Here is a 13,291-nt window from a genome sequence, read left to right as displayed (position 1 = left end):
CTCAGGTTGGCCCTTTGATGCTTCACCTTTCACGCCCACGGGAGCAGAGCAGCCAAGCAGGTGTGCCAGCTTCCTGAAGCCCAGGATGCCCATTGGTGCTGAGTGACACCCTGTTTCCCCATCATGCTAGGGGTTGGCCGTTGCAGCTCGAGGGGGCTGGCTCAGGTGCGTTCTTCAGTGTGCGTGTACTTGTCCCACGGGCTCCTGGCTGTGGGGTTTGGAGTCCGAGAGCCGGGCTCATTTGGTTTTGGCAAAGGGATCGTAGCTTCCGCTTGAAGACTTGGCCTCTCTTCCTTCCAAGCTGGGAGACCAGAAGTCAACACATCGAGGGTGGGGTGGCTGGATGTGGCAACCCGCTGAGATTCCTTCCTCCCGGAGCCCACGATGGAGAGCTGGCGGGCACTCTTTTGTCTCTCGTTCCTGTGTTTTCTGATGCACGCCCGAGGTGAGGGACGGTTTGCCCCGAGGGGTAGCTGCGTAGGTGTGGGCTTCTGTGAGTTTTTAAAAGCTCACTTTTAAAAACTCCTTCCAGAAGGAGCTTCTGCTAAGTGAATGGCTCTAGCTTGCCAGACCGGATTAGGAAGGAGAGGGAGGATGATGGCTGGTAGGGGAGAGGGTATGGGGAGCCAGTGTAGGGTCTGGGAACTGAAACCAGATGTTTTAGTTGTAGGATGTGTGTTAATAGCACTTAAAAGCAAACTCTGTTTTCTCATTTTGGTCTGTGCGTGTCACACGTTTAAAAAATGATCTGTTCTAGTCGATGATTTAAGCATGTTAGGGCGTGTTGGGGTTTTTAAGTTCCTTGTTTGGGGCTTAAAATATTAGTTCTGACTGTTTTGTTTCCATACGGCCAAAGTGGAATCGACACACAGCTTGGTTCGGGGGCATGGCTGACCTGAGATTGCGTTGGCTTCATGGGCAGGCTCGGTTCTGATTTTTAAGCTTTTCGATAAATGTCATCCTTGTGCGGTCACAAGTTAAAATCATGTGAGTTGTTTTATGCCCAGAACTTCAATGCGAGCTGGCAGGCTCTCTCCCAACACCCGGATGCTGGGGAGGGTGGGGCACCTCATTTAGGAACTATATGAACAGTGAAGTGTAAGATTTAAGCAGTAACTGGATGGCAAGTATGCTCTTTTTCATATTCTGATTCCAGGGCACGGAATACCAGGTGGAACTTGGGAGGGAGAAGCGTCGGTTAGGAGTTAAAACATCTCGTGCAAATGTTAGGATTCTGGCATTTCCTGTTTATCATGTTTAAGGCGTGTTCAAGGACGAGAGTTGGTTGTTTTGGGGGCAGATGTGAGGTTGAGAGAGATCGTGGTGCACGGAGACTGGGACTTTCAGCATCAGTTAATGCACGTCGTCTGTACATCTTACCTGGTATGTGGACCATGCTGACATGAATTCAGTAGCTTCTGTTTGCACAGGGATGTTGGTCCCTGAATTTACACAAGACCTGAGGGAGAAGAAAGAGGGCAGGGCTCCTGTTTTAAGCAGAGACGCCCAGCTGCACACCCAGCCCCTTTGGAGAGTTAATTCCGGTCTTGGTGGCTGACGGTCAGAACTGTAGGTTTGCCTTATTCCCTCAAGCGAGTCAACCTCTAAATTGCATAGTCTATTGCATCCTTTAGGAAGAAGTGGATGTCAGCTTCCTTCAGCGAGCCATGCAGCTCATCGTAAATCTGTGGGAAACTTTGCTGTGTGTTTACAAAATATCCTTCACAAGAGAAAAAAGATCTAGGAGCCAGCCACGGCTGAGGTTGGCCAAGTGCTTTCAATGACGTCCGTGTTGAGCTCTTTGCATGACGATATCACTCCTAACTCCTTAAGTTATTCTCACCCAGCCCAATGACGGGGTGCCACTTTATAGATGGTAAACTGAGGCACCGACAGTTCACCCATTTGCCCCAGGTCGCGCCACTGGTAAAACCCACAGGCAGGATTCGGATGGAAATTGCAAAGGGCAGCTTGTGATGTTTGGTTTGTTGAGAAAAAAAATTTTTACATAAAAAAATTTTGTATAAGCCATCTATGTTTATAAATGTATATAAATTAAATATATAAATATATATATCCTTATGTTTTTCTTTTTCCTGTATATATATACATATATATACATAGTATCCAGTATGTACACTATTGTTTTCCTATATATATGTTACCCTTTTTCCTGCACATATATTATGCACTGCCTCCAACATTCTCTTCCACATCTATTGTGCCTTCTTCCCTTATCAGACATGGCTAAAAATTTGTGTGCATTTGACTAGAAAGCTGCTTTTCTACGTGCAGAGTTAAAAAAAAAATGATGATAACTGATAGCGATGTTCTTTATACTTTTTAAGAACAACAGGTAGTGTTTCTGAGTACTTCCTGTTGGGTGAAGGTATTTTGCACGACTTGCTGCACTCAGCTGTGGGGCTGTTTTGGTTTTGCTTCTGAGAATGGTGATATGGAGAATGTCACAACCTTGTGACACTTGCTCAAGGCAACAAGCCAGGCCACGCAGGGCTATGGGACTCTAGTCCATGCTAGCCTCATCCTACATCGCTCAGTGGAGACTTTCTTGATCCTGCCTCCTTCCTCATGGCCCCCAAACTACCTCTGATCTGGCCAGTCTATGGCTGTGGAAGCCACGCCACAAAGGTGTCATTGAACCCGCCCATTGTCACCTTACCCATCTGTGGGGCTGAACCCGCCCATCTATTTGGGGCAGTGGTTCTCAACCCTTGATGTGCAGAGGAGTCAGCCAGGATGGAGCTGGTTTAAAGGCACCACCCCAGTCCCCGTCCCTGGAGAGCCCCATTCTGTAGGTGGGTGGGGCACTGGGGAACTGGGAGACCTGCATTTTAAGAAGCACTCAGGGACACACCCACGCTGGAGTCAAGGCTCGCTTTGAGGAATGATGACTCGCCATCTGGTTTACACCTGGGCTGAGCCTCATGGGTCCCTGACACACAGGGGAGGCTGATCTTTGCTTCCCCGTTCGGAGATGCATCACCCAACACGGGCAGGCCAGAAGTGACACTGCCAGGTAGAGAGACTGCAGCCTGCCATTCTCAGCTGGGGGGGTCTTTGCCCCCAGGGGACGCTTGGCAGTATCTGGAGTCATTTTTGGTTGACACAACTGGGAGACAGGGGCAGCTGTCATCTACTAGTTGGAGGCCAGGATGCTGTTCAACATCCTACAGTGCACAGGATGGTCCCAAACGTAAGAGGATTATCCAGTCCCAAACGTCGCTAATGCTGAGGTTGAGAAATCCTGCCTTGGCATGAGAGACTCTGTCTATATCTATCTGGCTATCATCTGTCTAACTATGTAACTATCTATCTACCTACCTACCTATCTGTCTATCTATCTATATCTATCTATTTTTGGGGAAGAGGGAGAATTCCCCTCTGCCCTTTCCCGTAAGGTTCTTATGGCTGGCTGAATAATTAAAAAGACGGGTTAGCAGGAGAGAATAATACCAAGTTTAATAACATGTATACACGGGAGAAACCAGGGAAACTGAGTTTCTCAGCACAATAGTGGCGATTCTCATCTTAAATACCATCTTCAGCTAAAGACACAGGAGGATGCTGGGGGGGTAGTGGTTTGGGATTTCAGAGGGGAAGAAGACAATTCACATGGAGAGGGAAATGTAAATGTTTGTCAGACAATTCTTTACAGGGCCGCCTATAGAAAACGTGGACAGAGAGGCAGGAATTATAGTAATCAAGAGTATGTAGATTTAAGTCTTCTTCTTCCGTCCTGATAAGAGTTTTCACAGATAAGGTCATCCCTCCCCTCTTCCCACTACACAGAGGGAGATACCTTTACAAATGTAAATGTTTGGTAAACAGAACTTTGTTAAAAATAGGCTTAGCGAGGACCCTGCCAGTCTGTCCATACCCAGAGTTAAATTCCTTTAGGCAGTTTGGGGGAGCTCAGATGTCTGTCAGTGAAAATAATCAAGGTAAAGAGATATATTTCAGGGTGGCCAATTTCGATCTCCCACACTATGTATCTATGTATCAATCTATCATCTATTTATGTATCTATCTATCTATCTATCTATCTATCTATCTATCTATCTATCTATCTATGTGTCATCTAGGTAGCTAGCTATCTTTGTTGTTTAAGCCACCCTATCTGGGATACTTTGGTACAGTGCCCCAGCAAACCCACACACAGTTCTTGTTCTGCAAAGTGAAATCCACGGACCTGCAGCCTCAGAGTCCCATAGGAGCTTGTGAGAATTGCCACCTCTCAGCCCCACCCAGATGTACCATGGCAGAGTCTGTGTGTCCCCCACATCCCAAGGGATCCACGTGCCTGTTTCCCTTTGGGAAGGCAGGTTTAGTACACACCATTCAACCTTTCCTCATTGGACAGCTGGCAGCATTTTTCTCCAGTCTCCATTTCACAACAAATGTCTTCTCTTTTATGATGAGCGATCATTCCTTCTTCCATTGTGACCAAATGCTTGTCCGCCTGGAGCCTCTGTACATCTGCCGCTGCAGATGGCTTTGATCTGCAATGCACTAAAAGGGCCCTTGTGATGCCAGGAACCCGGACAACTGGTTGACCTTCTGGGGCGAGGCTCAGCTGCCATTGGAGGCTGAGGGGCAAGGAGGATTCATAGACCTGAGGAGCAGCCCACGCACCGGGCACCAGCTCAGCCCCAGAAGGGTCTGCAGCCCTTGGAGAGAGGGTCAGTCATTGGGTCCCTGGGTATTCACATTGAGGTGTGGAGGACGAGAACCCACCTCTCTTTAGTAATAATCGCCCACCTGCTGGAAATGGAAACTTCTTGAGGAACTAGACACCAGAATGGAATTAGCCACAAGCTGTTTCAGGGAGGAAGTGGAACCCCACCAGCGATGCATGGAAACCCATGCTGTTTTTCTCCTTTTACTCTCTCTTTAAACCTAAACGACTAACATAAGCAAATTATTTATTTTCTCGACTCCGTGACTCATGCCGTCTTGGAAAGAGCTACCATCATACGCTTTCTGTAACTAATTTTTTTAACTATTGAGCCAGAGTCAAAAGGGGACTATTTGCCTGGAGGAAGTCAAGACGGGCTCCCTCGGAGTCCCTGCTCCAAATGCGTGAAATTCCAGCGAGGTCGGCCCCGTCTGTGGGATTCCTCAAGGATGAGAGGGTCGTGGAGATTTAAGCCTCCCTAAATGGCTTCATCTGGGGCGGCTGACCCCAGAAGGAGAGGTTTAAATTAATCCACACTTCAGGGGAAACCATTAAAATCCGATGTCAATAAATGAGAAACAGTTGCCTTGAAGGGTGGCTGTTCCTCAATGGGACGAAGACACAAGGATGCCAAGTTCGGGGTAATAAAATCTCAGAGGCTGTGGGTGTGCACGAGTGGGTTGCGAGCCACATGATGCACACGGTTCACGGTAACTAAGTTCGGCGACATATAAATTCTGCGGGTAACAGCTGTAATTGGTGCCAGGGCTGTGGAGAGTCATTGTGATTTTCTGTTTTTCCCCTTTTCAAGGGAGCTTGCCTGAGGCTGGTTTTCTCCTTTAGATGGAAGTAAATAATTCAGTGGTTTTGGGGAGCTGGGAGGCGCACATCTTCGTCTCCTCTGTTCTGAGTGGTCGCCGTCGCTGGGCGGCCCGCATTCTTTAATACAAAGCTCCATCCTCAGCACCGTGTTCCTATTATTCCAACAACAGCTCTATGCTTTGCCTTGCAAAGTTGCTGGTTCTCCTATTGACTGGAAGTCTGAATCGAAGTTGGGACGTTCAGGGCGCAGAAACTCCAACATGAAGCAGCATAGAATCTCTCGGGGGTAGAATCTGACCTGGGTTTGGGTACTAGAGACAACAGAATTGCTCCAAGTGCAGCCTAAACAGCGTTCCTAAGAATAGCTTTTATTTTGGTGGGGGTGGGGGTCTTGTTTGTGATGCTAAGAGCTCCCACCCATCAGCAGAAGCCGCTAAAACCCACCTCCCCAGGATGTCGGCTGGAAGCCCAGCATCCTGATCCCAGGACAGACGAGGCTGCTTTCTCCTCGGGCGTTTACCATCCCAGAACACGTGGGTTTGATTAAAAGTCGCTGAGCCAGCAAAGCCCCAGAGATGCAGATCAGAAACAGATCTTCTGTTCCAAGCCAGTCTTGTGCTCTGAGTTCAAAACAAGTCTGGTGAGAGCAGTTGCCTTGTGAGCAGCCCCCCCGTTTCCCCTGTATTTGAGCCCCAGGATCAGCATCATGTACCCACGGGATTTCCCATGGGGGTATGACCTGGAGCACATGGGGGCCTGCAATGGGCCAGGACTCCTGCAATGTCTTGGCTGCAGCCTCTCCAGAGGGCAGAGGGCACCCGGTGAATCCCTACCTGGCTGGCAGGACTGGGTCATCTCTGTGCCCGGCCGCCTGATGGTTTATGCAACAAGATCCACGTGAGACCACACCCTGCCCCACACGCATGAGTCATGCTCACACACGCCTCTCTGCTGGGCAAGGCATGCAACCACCAGGGGTGGCTTCCTCTGTGACCCGCCCTCCTTCCTGCCACCCTCCAGGGGCGTGAGAAGCGTCTCCAAGCTGAAGGAGGCTGCTGAAAGGGACGGGGACATGGAACGGGGAGCCCTTGGTTGTTTCCAAAGCCAGGAGAGGGCCCCCTGATTTCCTGCTGCAGGCTGAGGCTGGCTGTCAGGGATCCCACACTCTGATGGATCGATTGACCCTCCCAGACGGGGCCCAGTGCCCTTTCTGATAAGATGCCGGTGCCACCCAACAGTATCGTGCAACGGCATTTCTGAGATAACACAGAGGCCTTGGATTATCTCGGACAAGGGGAGTGGCCGGGCAGGCTGGTTGGAGGAGATTGTTAGGGATGCCTGGAGACGCTGGGGCGAGCCACGACGTGGCACGGAAGTTGTTTGTCAACTACCAAGGGAGAGTGGAATGCAAACTCTGGGAGGCCCATGCAGCTGAGTGGTTTTGGGGCCCTGCAGGAATGATCCATCCATTTGAACTGCACAGAGGGTCAGCCACGTCCTGGCTGGCCACCCTGGAAGGGACGTGTCTTAGAATCCAGGAGGCTGATGTTGCATCCTGTCCCCCAAGGCCCAGTGTGGTGGTGAGCGAGAGAGAGAGGGAGCAAAAAAGGGGGCAGGTTGTTCCCTGTAAATAGGAATTGGGGGACCCTGGTGATGAAGAGGGGCATCTGGAGGGACGTGGAACCTGCCAGACTTAGAAAATTCTCTGTGGGATTGGGTCTGTAATGGCATGGGCCTCCAGCCTCCAGTCTGGACCCGGGGGCTGGTGATGGGTGCACTCTGGCCTCAGTTTCCCCTACCTTCTGATGCCTGTGGCTTGTCCTGATTCAGGAGGCACCTTCCTGGGGATGCGGCCACGCCAGGGCCCCAGCTCCTTCGGCAAGCAGCCCCAGAGCTGCCCATGTGGCATCGTGGCTGGGGCCATATCAGGGGCTTAGCTGACCCCAGGCTGGACCCAGCAAACCTTCCTCCAGGGTGGGCACAACCCAGGCAGATGCCAGGAGGAAACCTAGCATCTAGGGATCAACTTGTTCCCTCATGCACAGCCTCCTTCTGGGAGCAGGGGCTGGGACTGTGGCTACTGGAGGGGCCGGGTGCGAATTCTGACTCTGCCCTTAAGCTCCCGGAAACTCAGCTCCTCAGCTGGGACACGTGCACAGCAGCAATACCGATATCCTGGCGTGGGTGGAAACCCCGCCCCGTGCAAATTTAGGATTCCTCACTGAGACACGCTACATGTGGACGAACCCCGAAGACATGATGCTCAGTGGGAGAAGCCCGACAGCGGAGGCCACATCGTGTGTGATTCCATTGATATGAAATGTCCAGAACAGGCAAATCCACAGACAGAAAGGGCATTAGTGATGGTCAGGGGCTGGGGAGGGGGATGGGGAGTGAGTGCTAATGGGGATGGGGTGGCCTTTTGGGGTGACAGAATCTTCTGGAACCAGATAGAAGTGACGGTTGGACGACATTGTGAATGTTCTAAATGCCAGTGAGTTGTGCACTTTGAATGGGTGAATTGTGTGATCTGCAAGTTATACCCCAATAAAGCTGTTAAAAATGTTACCACCAAAAGATGAGATTCAAATTTGTCAGGGTCTCAAAGGATTTCTGATGCGTCTTCTCTAATTTCAGAGGCAGCGAGGGGGATAAGTGCCTGTGGGAAGAAGCGTTTTAATGGGCAAGAGAGGAATGTGGTGCAGCCCTCCCACCCCTGGCTCATTAAAAAGATTTTTTTTTTGAGATACAATGCACGTGCATGACAGTCACCATGTTAACCATTTTAAAGGGAGCAGTTCAGAGATTTTTCACACATTCACAATGCTGTGCAACCATCACCTCTCTCTAGTTCCAGAACATTTCATCACCCCAAAAGTAACCCTGTACCCATTAGCAGTCTCTCCCAATCCCTTCAGCTCTCATTTTATTTGCTGAAGCTTCTGTGAGTTGAGCCAGTAAGAAAGCCAAAATATGGTCTCAGCTTTTCTCCAGATTCCAGATTCCTTTTCATTATTTTTAGCAAGTGAAAAACTCGTACGTAACCAGGATTTCTGAGCCCTTGGGCACTGGGAGGAGGGCCTGGTTTGGAAGGTTTTTGGAAGGCTTTCAGGAAAGTTGTGGAGAGCAAGGGGCAGCGTGCAGCTGACCCTCGACTGGAGATCCATTCTGTCTTAGTGATAAACGAAAATATCCCAGAATTCTGGCCACACGGTCCCCACCGTACCACATTTCCTGGGAGCATTCCTTTAGCTAAAAATGGGGGTCGGAACGTCTCCTGGTGAGTAAACCAGCACTTTTGAAACAGGTCACTTGTCACCTGCTCCAGGCAGACCTCCAGGTCTGCTCACACGGATGTGGAATCACCAGCTGTCCTTTGGTTCCCACTGTACTCTGTCCCTACCTTCAGGGAGATGCATCATGTTTCTTCACTAAAGGACTGGGAAGGAGGGCTGTGTGGTTCATCATCGAATCCCCAGCACCCAACAGTGTGCCTGGCACATAGTGGTAGTTTACAAATGTTTGCAGAGGGCGTGGATTCTCTGGCTTTCCAAAACGTCTACGTGTTCTGCTCAGTAGCTAGAGGCAGCGAAGGATCTTCCTCTTCTTTAAGATGGGGATGCAATCGTCTTCCGTAAGATGTCTCTTCGGTGAGGGGCACCAGCCTGCCTGAAAAGATGAGATATCGGTTTGATAAAACACACAGAGGTGGAGAGTCGGGGGAATTTGACCCTCTGCTTAGCTCCCAGTGGGAGTGACCTTTGCACTGAGGGGGAACCTCTGGCTTAGCGGGTGGACAGGGTAAAGGGAGGCAGCCTGGATTTGGCACCAGGAGCCCAGGAGCCCTGACCATCCCATCGCCGTGTCACTTACGCTGTGTCTTCCTGACAGGTCAAAGGGACTTCGACTTGGCTGATGCTTTGGATGACCCCGGTGAGTGCCAATATTTCCAGGGGAGTTTTGCTTTTGCAGCATCAGCTTTGGGGTTGGGTGGGGCCGGGATGCAGAATTCCTGGGCAGTGAGATGTCTGGTCTTCACCGAGATGGCAGGCAGTTGGAGAGGGACCTTTGCCCCGTCCAAAAGTCTCTTGGCCAAGGATGCAGCAGGAGTGGGGCTTAGCTCAGTCTCTAGGTACGTCTATGCTCCCCAAGCCAGTGGCCTGGGCATCTTCCATCAGTTTTTGAGTTTCTTAAATGTTGGTTCTTAGTCGATGCTGCCTCACGTCCTGGCCGAGACCAATCGAATGCAGCTTGCCTCCCTCCCAGGCCGGCTGTGTCCCTTCCTCCCGGCGGGCCCTCTGGCCGCCTCCACTCATGGGGCATTTGCAACTTGAAAGACCCCCACACCTGTGTCTTCACCACCCTCGGCTTCAGTCAGACTTTCTTGCTGCCCAGAAAGCTGAGTATCTGTCTCCTGGACCCTGGAGGAAGGTCTGAGGAAGGCCCAAAGTCTAGCCGAGAGGCAGGGGTGTTGGGACCTGGCTGGCTGGGAGAGAGGAATGGGTTTGGCTTGCAGGCACAGTGGGAGTGGGGTTTTCTTTTGAAAGGAAGAGAAAAGCTTGCCTACTCGGAGAAAGACCGCCGGCCTCTGGCAGCGGGAGCAGCCACTGGTCACTCAGCGCAGAGGGATAATGGTGGTTGCTGGAGGAAGTGAAGATGGGATGTGAGGACCAGAGCCCAATTTAGAAAAGGCCAACAAACAAACGATACAAAACCATCCCCCTCCCTGATTTTCCCCACTAACTGAGGCTTTCGCTGTTCATAACCGTGAAAGAGGAGATATGAGATTATTGTCAGGGCAATACGAAAACCTAATGATGCACGCCAATGTTGAGACACCACTTCCCCCATCAGGCTGCAAGTTGAGAGGCTCGGTCCGACCCAGTCTGCACGGAGGGCACTGGGCATTAACGTCCAAAATGCACTAGGGGACGGGATGGATAAGGAAGGAGCATGCCCACCACAGGAGGTGGCCTGCAGCTGTGAGAGGGGCAAGGCTGTGGGCTCAGATGCAGAATCACCTAAGATGTTTTATTGACTAAAAGACACCACTGACGTATGAAGCAGCAATCCTGCTCCTAGGTAGATATTTGAGAGAATTGAAAGCAGGGAGTCAATCATATACATGTACACACGTGTTCACAGCAACATTATTCACAATGACCAAAAGGTGGAAAAAGCCCAAAAGTCCATCCACGGATGAACGGATAAACAGAATGTGGTCCATCGATACAGTGGAATATTACTCAGCCAGGCAAAAGAGTGAAGCACTGACACAGCTACAATGTGGATGAACCTTGAGGTTCATTTTTTGTTTACACACTCTCTGGCACCAACAAACACTCAATAAATGTTTGTTGAATGAATAAATGCATGCATGAAAGAGAGGGAGAGAGCATCGTTCTGAAAGTGAGAAGGCTCTCTCCATCTTTCCCTTAGCCTCTGCCATCACCGTTCACCAGACACGCAGCCACCTTTCTGGTGTGTGGGGCACCAGGTGTGCGCCCACCTGCCCTGGATGCTAAGATGATTTTCCTGCAGGTGTCCGAAATCCCACTCCCCCACCTCCTGCAAGTCTTTGCTCAAACTTACTTCCTAATGAGTGAAGCTGACACCTCATTAAAGGTCCCCCCACCCCTGACCCCTGGACGGTCCAGGGAAGCCTGGTGGGCATGGATTTTTAAGGGTGTCTTGCTTGTTTTTCTTCCTCTGAATACAAAATGGAATTTGTGTTTGTATCCCTTAATTTTTAGTGCCTTGAAATTTTCATTTTTTGATTAGGGTATTAAGGATTCTTTCTTTGAGCTGTGGATACATCCTCGATGCTTATTGAGTGTATCTTCTCTCTTTGTTCACAGAACCCACCAAGAAGCCGAGCTCAGGTGGGTGACTATGTGGCCGGGCAGAACCGAGGCTATGCCCTCCAGCTGGTGTTTTCGGAGGGGTGCGTGAAGATGTTCACAGGGTCTCAGAGTGCGTGAAGGAGGTGCAAGCAATCACCCATCAGCAGATGTTAAGCAAACCCTACTTATTGGGGAAATGCAAATCAAAATCACAGAATCACAAAATCACAAAATCACAAAATTACTACATTCCTACAAGGATGGCTAGAATTGAGACATGGGAGGAATCGGAACTCTCAGGCACTGCTGGTGGGGATGGGAAATTGTGCAGCTGCTGTGGAAAACAGTCTGGGGGCTCCCCCAAAATTTTAACATGGAGTTACCCTATGATCCAGCAATTCCACTCTTAGGTACATGCCCCAAGGAATTGAAAAGGGACTCCAACAAAAACGTGAACATACATGTTCATAGCAGTACTATTCACAGCAGCTGAAAGGTAGAAACAACCCAAGTGTCCGTTGATGGATGAATGGATAAACAGAATGTGGTCCATCCACACAGTGGAATATTACACAGCCATAAAAAAGGGATGAAACACTGACTTACACTACAATGTGGATGGACCTTGAGGATATGATGCTCGGTGAAACTAGGCAGACACAAAAGGACACAGATTGTGTATTTCTGTTTATATGAAATGTCCAGAAAGTACACTTCCTGCCAGGAAATTTAAAAATAGCAAGCCTGTCCCTCTGCGAGCCTGGCTTTTCGTGGAATGAACCTGGTCTGCTCATGGATATTGCTGAAAGCACTACCTACCTCAGTAGGAAGGAATGTGAACCCAGAAGGGCACAGTGGGATGCAAAAGGCAATGGTGACTAAGACATTGGTAAAACTAAATGATGATCGGCTGTTTTAAAAAACCCCAACTCATTGGCGTTAACAACAAGATGCAATTAAATTCCTAAGTGAAATACTAAGGAACAGTAACAGAGAGGTTGAGAAGGAGAAGAATTGAATTCAAGTAATCCAAGATTGCTGCATTTTTGACATTTTTAAACTCAAATATTCTTGTTCGAAACAGAAATTGAATGTTTAATTCCTGCATTAGTTGAGGAGAGAAAAAGGAAGAGTAAAGTGAACTTGATTAACTAAGTAGAGGTCAGGAAAGAATTTAAAGAAAGAAAAGAAGAAAAAAATGAAAGAGTAACAATAATGTACATTAATTATCACAGGTGTGAAATTATTTAAGAAATATTTTAAAGACAGGGGTTAGATAATGCAATTTAAAATCAGTTATGTGTGATTTATAAGAGAAGCATTTGAAATATAATTCCAGGGAGAAGGTGAAAAGAAATGGTTGGAAAAAGATGCATGAGACAAATAGTAACCAGAAGAATGTAGCAATGTCAGACAAAATGACCTTCAAGGACTAACAGTTACTTGGGCTAAAGAGAGTTACTATGTATCCATCCAAGAACAATCCCCAGGATGATAAAGCAATCTGTATCCATCATGCACCTCCAGTGAGTCTAGATGGATATTAAATAAAATCAGAGTGAGAGATTTTTTGCAAGCCTTTCTCCAGAAATATCAGGTCTGGCAGATGAAAATATTATTAAGAATAAAGATTTGAATAACTCAACTAACAAGCCTGAGGGCCTAGGAATTACAGCCCCTGAACCACCAAAGAGAAAATGTGAATCACTTTTTTGTATCCAGTCTGTAAAGACTGACTATACCCTCGTCCACAATTAGCTTGTCCTTAATTATGACAGAAATACATTAAATGCTTATGTAAATAAAATAAAGATGTAAAGCAAAGATATATACAGTTGCACAGAATTTGAACTAACTATAATCTCTGTTTCATGTCCCTCCATCATCCTAGTCCAAGCAGAGCCTTTTTATATTTTAATTAACTTAGTGA

At 48.6% G+C, this 13,291-nt stretch overlaps 1 protein-coding gene across 1 annotated transcript in view; it reads left to right on the top strand.

Annotated features, from left to right (window-relative positions):
- The first annotated feature begins 216 nt into the window (after window positions 1-216).
- The window catches only part of LOC101406598 (Xg glycoprotein (Xg blood group)), a 53,512-nt gene continuing 40,437 nt past the window's right edge, over window positions 217-13,291 (top strand). Inside the window, exons 1-3 of the mRNA XM_087426453.1 lie at window positions 217-445; window positions 9,410-9,451; window positions 11,377-11,400. Coding sequence (XP_087282579.1) covers window positions 385-445; window positions 9,410-9,451; window positions 11,377-11,400 — 127 coding nt within the window. The 5' untranslated portion in view covers window positions 217-384. The remainder of the gene's footprint in view (window positions 446-9,409; window positions 9,452-11,376; window positions 11,401-13,291) is intronic.

This window comes from Ceratotherium simum, chromosome X (genome assembly GCF_057802395.1).
Source record: "Ceratotherium simum simum isolate JZ-2026a chromosome X, ASM5780239v1, whole genome shotgun sequence".
In the NCBI taxonomy this organism is placed as follows: domain Eukaryota; kingdom Metazoa; phylum Chordata; class Mammalia; order Perissodactyla; family Rhinocerotidae; genus Ceratotherium; species Ceratotherium simum.
The sequence above is the reverse complement of the archived record's forward strand: the minus strand, read 5'-3'. Positions and strand labels throughout refer to the sequence as shown.